The sequence below is a fragment of the Octopus sinensis genome, unplaced genomic scaffold, assembly GCF_006345805.1.
Source record: "Octopus sinensis unplaced genomic scaffold, ASM634580v1 Contig01199, whole genome shotgun sequence".
In the NCBI taxonomy this organism is placed as follows: domain Eukaryota; kingdom Metazoa; phylum Mollusca; class Cephalopoda; order Octopoda; family Octopodidae; genus Octopus; species Octopus sinensis.
The window spans coordinates 2,501-12,500 of record NW_021824651.1 but is presented as its reverse complement, the minus strand read 5'-3'; the positions used below and the strand labels follow the sequence as shown (position 1 = coordinate 12,500).

General features: G+C 37.3%; 1 protein-coding gene across 1 annotated transcript in view; it reads right to left on the bottom strand.

Annotated features, from left to right (window-relative positions):
• Positions 1 to 6,189, bottom strand: part of LOC115227006 (universal stress protein Slr1101) — a gene marked incomplete at its 5' end in the record, with an annotated part of 29,501 nt that extends 23,312 nt beyond the window's left edge. Inside the window, 2 exons of the mRNA XM_029797956.2 lie at positions 2,010 to 2,036; positions 6,078 to 6,189. Coding sequence (XP_029653816.2) covers positions 2,010 to 2,036; positions 6,078 to 6,189 — 139 coding nt within the window. The remainder of the gene's footprint in view (positions 1 to 2,009; positions 2,037 to 6,077) is intronic.
• Between the last annotated feature and the right edge of the window lie 3,811 nt (positions 6,190 to 10,000).

Genomic DNA, 10,000 nt, shown 5'->3' with positions numbered 1-10,000 from the left:
AATCGACCCCGAAAGGATGAAAGGCTAAGTCGACCTTGGCGGAATTTGAACTCAGAACGTAACGACAGACAAAATACTGCTAAGCATTTCGCCCGGCGTGCGAACGTTTCTGCCAGCTCGCCGCCTTGCAAGATCACAATATACCCTCTGCACGGGACACCAGTATGGTTATAATTACTGTTATTATTACTACTCACAGTTACATCCATCTTCTTGCAAGCCAGTCGAAAACGAGGCTTTGGAATAATATCTAAACATGGCTGACTGCTGATCAGCAAGGTTCATGACTGTAACAACTAATGACGGATACTATGCCTTCGTTCTAAAGAGTAAATCCTGTTTACGGCCTATCTTTCCCGGTCTTCTGTATTCAACAATCTCACTGGTTCAATAATCAGAATTACTACAACCAGTCTGTCGCAGAGTCACTCGTAGTTGAGTGGACTGGAGCAACTAGAAATTAGATGTTTTCCTTAAGAATACAACGCATCGTCCGGTACGGGATTTGAAATCATGAATGCAACATTCTAACCGCCGAGCTATGCTCCTTCACATCTGGAAAGGAAAAACTATGGAGAAAAAACACGAAAGAAATTGTCTAACTATATACTGTTGAAGATAAGAATTAAGCATATGGGCGTGCCATAGTTCCAGAATTCTTAATATCTTATTATCTTTGCAGACGAGAAATATGGTAAAAAGTTCCAGCCTGCTTTTGATGGGTACACATCCAATAGTCAACTAGTAATGGATGGGATCGTCATACCGGTCAGTTTACAGCCAATCGTCTGGACACTTACTGATGGGCTTCACAGGCGTAAACGGCCACCAGAGTGTATCGCCGGACGTGATGGCATGGTGGGACACTGATAAATAAAATAAAAAAGGGTTTACTCCTTTCATCTTTACTGTTCTGAGGACAGTGGGACCAAGGGAATATACTTTCAGAAAGTCTCAGGTAATTAAATATAAGTAATGCGGTCATTAAAATTGACCAGTGATTCGTTAGGTTCTAGCGTCAAGTTCAAAGGAGTCCTCAAGCCGTGGACCTTGTCTTGAATGCAACCGAATGAATTTCCCGATTTTTCTTTTGAACCCACACCTGATTCTATTCCTTCTGCAGATGTCGTTTACTCCTTTCATCTTTACTGTTCTGAGGACAGTGGGACTAAGGGAATATACTTTCAGAAAGTCTCAGTTAATTAAATATAAGTAATGCGGTCATTAAAATTGACCAGCGATTCGTTAGGTTCTAGCGTCAAGTTCAAAGGAGTCCTCAAGCCGTGGCACTTGTCTTGAATGCAACCGAATGAATTACCCCGATTTTTCTTTTGAACCCACGCTTGATTCTATTCCTTCTGCAGATGTCTTTTAAGGTGACTGATAATGGAGTTAACTTCTAAAAGGTTTCGAAGTTAGTCAATTTGCATGCATTGACATTAATGGTCAGTTTCATGGTCAGATAGAGAAGGTTGGCAAAAACTGGGGAACATGAAGTCAGTTGGGTCAACGACCCAAAGCACAATGCAGTCTGTAAGTGTTCGGGGAGAAAGAGGCGAAAAGAGATTAACAAAAGGGGGAAAAGACAAACAGATAAAGATTAAGATATAGAAAGTGTTTCTATGCAATATTTTATTTGTGAATGTATGTTTGTACAAGTGTATGAAAGCATGTGTATGTGTGTGTGTGTGTGTGTGTGTGTGTGTGTATGTGTGTGCGTGCGTGCGTGCGAGTGTGTGCGTGTCTGTATGTGTGTGTGAACATTCGTTACCAAGAGAGGGGGTAAAGGTCGTGAGGTTATTCGATGAAAGTGCAGTATGTTGCAGCAAATAGACCAAGCAAATTGGAAGAAAAGTGCAATTTCGTCAATAAAAATTTTGAATAACACAATAATAATAGGATAAAAATAATATAAAAAAAAACAAAATAATAATATAACAAAATAAATAGTTAGATAAATAAACGAATAAATTCAACGATGAGCAACAGGGTGCGGAATTTAAAATTACCTTCGTGGGAGAATCCTCGCTTATACCCTTGGAAAATTAAAGCAAAATTTAATTAAAAATAAATCGTATTAAAAAATAATTGAGAGGAAATAAGGAGGGTTATAATTTTAATTGTTTTGAAAAATATATTAATAAAAGAAATAAAAAAGATTAAAGAAAATATATATGTTTTATTTGCTGGATTCGGAGGGAGGGACAGTGCCCATCGCTTTCGCGGTCCCTCCAAGGTTGGTGAGTTTGCTGAGGAATTACAACCGTGTTTCCTTTATAGGATCCAGTTAGCTCAAGACATCATCAGGAGGAACCACGTCCGGTTTCGGCCCCTACTCCTCTACCGTTTTGACGTGGCGGGGTCCCCACTTTCGGAGGTGTCTTCAGCTCTGGTGTTGGGTGCATGTCTTCTTTCTTCTGTTGCCTGGCCTCACAGGGAAATATATGCGCAAGATGTGATACGGAGGGGTGGCATTTACGAAAGAAGGACAGGGCACAATGATTAGAGCAGGATCTGGGCGGGGTGATGGATAGGATGAGGAGATGAGAGGAAAAGAGAGACGAGTTGAATGAGAACATCTAAGTGGAGGTAACCTCCCAGACTTACCGGTTTCGAAAAAAAGCGATTGTCATAGTTGTGGGAGAGAAAGCAGAGACGGGGAGAGGAAGCAGCACACAGAGGCTGAAGTATAGCTATAAGTGATTTTATGTCACTTGATCAAGATGCTCGTTTCAGGATGGGGTTAATGTCCTCCTAAAGCATCATCATCAATATCATCATCATCAGCAGCAGCAGCATTGTCCCAGAAGTGAGAGCAATGTTCCAATCTGGGCCTTACCTGAGCTTTGTAGAATATCAAGTTCGAGAGACATATATATATGTAGGTAGATAGATAGATAGATGAATGCAGACATATACACATATATACATATATATATATATATGAATTCATATGTGCACATATATATATACATATATATATATATTATATATATATATATATATATATATATATATACCGGAGTAAACACATAAATGTGAAACTGTCTGATGTACGGCACGAGAAACTCAGAGTAACAGATTCTGTTGAATTTTTGTTGAATTTTCTGCTGCTTTAAATAAAGTATATATATATATATATATTTATACACACACACACACACACACACATTGATGTAAACACATATATACAAATGCATACATATACATAACATACCCACATCTATGCATAGAGACATACACGTACGCATATACATGCATATAATCATATGTATTTATACACGCACTCACACATATGTATATATATGCACAAGCATACACATATGCATATATATACATACACACATATACACATACGTATGTATACATTCGTACGTACATACAGAAATATAAAGTGTTTGTCCCCTAGCATTGCTTGACAACCGATGCTGGTGTGTTTACGTCCCCGTCACTTAGCGGTTCGGCAAAAGAGACCGATGAATAAGTACTGGGCTTACAAAGAATAAGTCCCGGGGTCGATTTGCTCGACTAAAGGCGGTGCTCCAGCATGGCCGCAGTCAAATGACTGAAACAAGTAAAAGAGTAAAAGAGTAAAGAGTATAGAATATAAAAGTTCGAGGAAGATTTTATCTTCTGTCTCTGAAGAGAGGAACCAGACGATGAAATGGAAATGGTTCTAGCAATGTTAAAGAGAGTAGGAGCCGTTCTGGCACAGCCGTTTTGGCGTCGCTATTTGGCGTTACTGATTCAACGCTGACTTATTTGACATAGGATTCTTTCATGTTTCTCATGTTTTGATATTTCTTTCATTCAAGGCGGAGAGCTGGCAGAATCGTTAGCAAACCGGGCAAAATCCTTAGCAGTATGTCGTCCGTCTTTACGTTCCGAGTTCAAATTCCGCAGAGGTCGACTTTGCTTTTCATCTTTTCAATTTCGATAAAACAAATACCAGTTGAGCAGTGGGGTGGATATAATCGACTACCACCCCACCATGATTTTGCTGGCTTTGTATCAAATTTTGAAACCAATATTTCTCTCTCTCTCTTTCTCTCTCTTTCTTTCTCTCTCTATCTCACTCTCTTACTCTGTATATATGTAATTATGTAAGTAAGAATCTAGTTTGTACGTATGTTTAATTTTTGTCTCTCCTTATCTCTCTCTCATCTTTCTGTATATGTATACTTCTGCGCACGCGAGGTGTCTATGGGAGTATGTTTAGCTCCGGCGCCAAAAACGGGTTGAATGTCCAGTCAGCCATATTAAATGATCAGCGTCCCTTGGTCTCAAGCATTTGTCTTATGAAGAACTGCTGAAGACGCTCGACCTTTATTCTCTAGAAAAACGACGACGCCGTGGAGATCTCATTCTTGCTCACAACATCATAAGCGGAAAGTGTAACCTCTTGAAAGAGCTGCTCTTCACTCCTGCTCCAGAACGTCGGCTGCGGGGTCACTCCGGAAAGCTCTATCTGGGACGATTTCATCTCAATCGAAGGAGAGGGGCTTTCTCCTTCCGGGTTGCGGATCCGTGGAATAAGCTGCCGGACGAGATAGTGAGGATGCCGACGACCGCTCGGTTCAAAGTCTCTCTTGATCAGAAATGACCTGAACTCTTTGCATGAACACCCTCCCTGTACATAACTCCCTGTCCCCCTTCATGGCCTTGCTTTTTGCTTTTTGAGCCAAAAAATTAACTTAACTTAACTAATAACAGCGCTCATTACTCTCATTCCTTGTTTAAAACGTGCTTTCACCATAAGAGATCCACTGTAACGGTGTGCTCAACAACCGGAGTGATGCATGATTGGGGAAGTTCGAGAGGAATGATGGGCATTTTGGATGAGGCGGCGGCAGGTAAATCTTCGATGTATAGAAGGATGACCATGAGGGACAAAACCGAATCCTGGGGGTACGTTTGAGATGACAGAATGAGGGACAGATATGCGTGTATAAGTAACTATGTATGAATGTATGTATGTTTTTGTGTATGAACGTACGTATGTATGCATACGTATGTGTATATATGTGTATGTATATATATGCGTATGTGTATGATTGTGAATATATATATATATGTGTGTGTGTGTGTGTGTGTGTGTGCTTGTATGCATATTTATATGTATGTATATATGTGTGAGTGCGTATATACATACATATGAATATATGCATGTATATGTGTATGTGTGTATCTTGTACTGTGTATACATGTGGGTATGTTATGTATATGTACGCACGTGCATATATGTGTTTACATTTATGTGTGTGTATCTATATAATATATTATATATCATATTATAATATATATATATATATATATATGTGTGTGTTGTGTGTGTGCACATATGAATTCATATATATTGTGGTGTGTGTATATATGTCTGTATCTATCTATCTATCTATCTACCTATATATATATATATATAATTTCATATTATATACTATATTTATATATTCTATATATATATATATATATATATATATATGTGTGTGTTGTGTGTGTGTGTGTGTGTGTGTGTGTATGTATATATTTACCTATGCATATATATATATTATATTATATTAATATTATATATATTATATATATATTATGTGTGTGTGTGTGTGTGTGTGTGTGTGTGTGTGTGTATGTATATATTTACCTATGCATATATATATATTATATTTATTTATATTAATATATATATATATATATATATATATATGTATTTAAACAATATGTTAAGTAAGTTTTCTGCGTATATACATATGTTTGTGCACACAAAATTTGCGTAAATAATAGACAACAGAATGTCTATTACAGCTATCATGGTATCAGTAGGAAGTAAAAATATATACAATCTAATCAAACCCAGGATGAACTCCTTTGTAAATGACTGACTCATCATACGATATCTATCCAATAGTGAAGACACGGAACTGTCTGTAGCAGAATATGAAGTCTCTGAAAATGTATGATATCTGCAGAGTATAAGCCACATGAACATATGCGATTGACACGATATCAAATCAATGAAAAGATATGATTAATACGCTATCAATGAATGAATAGAGGAGAAAAGAATGATATCACATACTTACATGGAGAATTTTGAAGTTTATGGTACTCTGGTACATGAACTGCTATAACTTTGTCACGTGGATGGTAAATGTTCCGCTTGTAAACTAGAAACAGATAGAAAAAGATTGGATGAGATTAAGAAAATCGATACAAATTATATTTTATGTTAAAAATATAATAAATAAATACAAACGAATTCAGGGTTTCGGAAAAGTTCAGAAAACAGAAAAAAAAACCGTTCCCGAGAGGAAAAATAGATTTTCTTAAAATAATTATCATAATTACAACTTTTTTTAAAGTTCTTAACTAGATAATGTTGCCTTTTATTGACAAATGGTTCATTAGTTTGTTGAACCGGGTTTAAATTTCTCCTGTGAATGGAATTGTTTGGAGAAAGCCCCGTCCTCTAGGTTTGATTGATCGGTCTCTATTAGATCTACAACATGGTTCTTGGTCTCAAGCATTTGTCTTATGAAGAAAGGCTGAAGACGCTCGACCTTTATTCTCTAGAAAAACGCCGCCGCCGTGCTGATCTCATTCTCGCTCACAACATCATAAGCGGAAAGTGTAACCTCTCGAAAGAGCTGGTCTTCCCTCCTGCTCCAGAGCGTAGGCTGCGGGGTCACTCCGAAAAGCTCTATCTGCGACGATTTCATCTCAATCGAAGGAGAGGGGCTTTCTCCGTCCGGGTTGCGGATCCGTGGAATAAGCTGCCGCTCGGTTCAAAGTCTCTCTTGACCAGAAATGGCCTGAACTCTTTGCATGAACACTACCCTGTACGTAACTCCATGTCCCCCTACATGGCCTTGCTTTTTGCTTTTGGAGCCAAAAAATTAATTTAACTTAACTTAACTTAACTTAACTTACAGCATAAAAATAATTTTTTTAATATTGACTACATGAGTTTTTAAATGTTAGAGGGGAAATGAAAATCATGTGATATACATAGTTATTTTACAAGGCCATTTGAATGATATGTGAGGGCTGAATGGGTAACTGTACAGTTCATCACATACCGAGATAATAGGTTTGTGATATGTATCCTACATTGCTGCGTTTGAGGAAAAGGACTTCACTCTTCAATAACTCAGGATGCCTAAAGACAATAGAACAATTCGCCAATCTAAGAACTGACAAAACTACAATATCGGTTTCAAATTTTGGCAATTACATCGATCTAATCAATTACTCTCTGCAAGTAAAGTAAATATTCTGAGGCATTTCTGTCGTTTTATTCCTTCCAAACGGAAAATGCTTATCACACGTTGGCATAAAATCCCCACATTTGTACAAATGAGTGGACCCAAGTGCAACACCTTTATCTACTACATCAATGCTTGACAGGATGAAAGCCAAAGTCGAACCTGTTTTATTCTAACACAAAATCTTTTGTGGCCAAATGTTCTTAGGCATAGACATCTGCACTCTATTCTTCCTATCACAATTGTTTTCTCCCAACCGGATAACAAAGTGTTAACTTTTATTGACTCGGGCACATCAAAGGAATATTTCAATTGACCCTTAATATATTGTAATTTATAGACTACAGAGAGATGAAAAGCAAACCCTAACCTTCAGGTTGACTTATAATTATAACATACAGAGGTTTTGGGGGAGTATGTACTGGAATACATTCGGTACTCATATAAGATTGATAATGTTATTTTAATATTTCCTTGCCAAGCTGTGCAACAAAACTCGACATTTGAACTTGTAGAAAAATATTAACAATCGACGCCAATTCATGAATCGATAATCGTTGCTGTTTGTTTACACACTTCACTGTTTACATTAGCTGATCGTTAAGCTCGTATTCTTGTAATACACACACACACACACACACACTTATGAACGAATAAATAAAATGGCGTCGTTATTTATACAAAAAAATATATTTCAATGCTAGCAGACGATAGATTTTTAGCAAAAATTAATATTAATAGACAGTAAATATTGACTATATATTGAACGTGAGTAGAATGTTGGCTATTTTTGGTAATCCTGGTTTATGCAATTGAAGAGAAATTAAGCAAATTCCCCAGTACATTTCTATTACTATAATGGCGTCGGAATGATAGGGACAATTAAACATCGCCCTAAATACCTAAATTTATATTTTTATCTTTGAGTTTGTATATTTTCAAATACAAATAGGGTATTTCAAAAAAGAAAAAAAAAACTGGTTCGAGTTGGTGAGTGGGGAAGGTCTATACACTTCGTAATTCCTCCTAAACTGGTGAGATCGATGCGGTACTGTTTTGACTGTAACCATTTCTCAACAAAAATAAATTCTTCAAAGGAAACCATTATGAAGCGAAGATAGAGAAGTTGAGAGAATCCAGCCTGTAGGTTTGTCGTTTATGAATTCGAGTCCAACCGCAATAAATCTCCTTTTTCATCATCAAATAGAATATGGTTACAATACTCTTGTAGATATCACTGCAATTCATTTTAAGTAATGGATCTCCGTCGGTTTCGATGATGAGTGTTAAGTTGGTCGATCAAACTGAGTTATCCACGCGTTGGATTAGCATAATAGTGGCTAGGTATTCCACCGATACGTGTATCCTTAACGGAATTCTTCGGCACATTTAGCATGGCACAGTGAATGAGATAAGATTGTACTTTTTGAATTGCGTGGACGATCCTTCTCGTGAGCTTCAGTCTAGTTTCCATCGACCCAATTTCTCTCACAAGCTTTGGGTCGACTCGATGCGATGTTGAATTACTCCTGGTTAAGATGCTACGCGTAGCGTAAAATCGAACACGGGACACAATGATTATGAAGCGAATTTCTTAACCATTCGACAATGCTGCACCCAATTGATTAAACAACTCGTCTATTAATGGAAGCACTCCGTCGGTTACGACGACGAGGGTTCCGGTTGATCCGAATCAACGGAACAGCCTGCTCGTGAAATTAACGTGTAAGTGGCTGAGCACTCCACAGACACGTGTACCCGTAACGTAGTTCTCGGGGATATTCAGCGTGACACAGAGAGTGACAAGGCCGGTCCTTTGAAATACAAGGTACAACAGAAACAGGAAGTAAGAGTGAGAGAAAGTTATGGTGAAAGAGTACAGCAGGGATCACCACCATCACCTGCTGGAGCCTCGTGGAGCTTTAGGTGTTTTCGCTCAATAAACACTCACAACGCCCGGTCTGGGAATCGAAACCACGACCCTACGACCGCGAGTCCGCTGCCCCAACCACTGGGCCATTGCGCCTCCCGTCTATTAATATGGGTCATGTAAAGAACGAAGTAATATTCAGTTTGGCATTTCCTCCCAATGGAGTTCATAAAATCAATACCAGTAATATACTGGAGATAATTAAATCGACTTAACACATTTCCATATATTTGTGGCACAGTGAGTGTGTTTGTATGTGTTTGTGTGTGTGTGTGGGGGGGCGGGTATTTGTTGGTGTGTGTTTCACGGAGACTGTTCGTATATGTTCGTGAGAGGGTGAGTGAGCAAGCGCGTGACTTATGAAGGCGAGCGTATGATATGCATGCGTATATGAACGAGATTAGAAAACGCTTGAGTGATCAAATGTGTACCGCGCACGTGCTTGTGAGCCTATCTGTTTGTGGGTGCTTGTGCATATACGTATTATGTATGTATATGCGTATGTATGAACGTATATGTGCATTATATGTATATCTAAATGTATTTATGCGGGTGTATATAATATATAATATATATCTGTATATATAATATATATATATATCTGTATATATATTATATATATATATCTGTATATATATATATATATATCTGTATATATATATATATATATATAATCTGTATATATATATATATATATATATCTGTTATATATATATATATATATATATATAATATATATATATATATATATCTGTATATATATATATATATAATCTGTATATAGTATATATAATATATCTGTATAGATTAA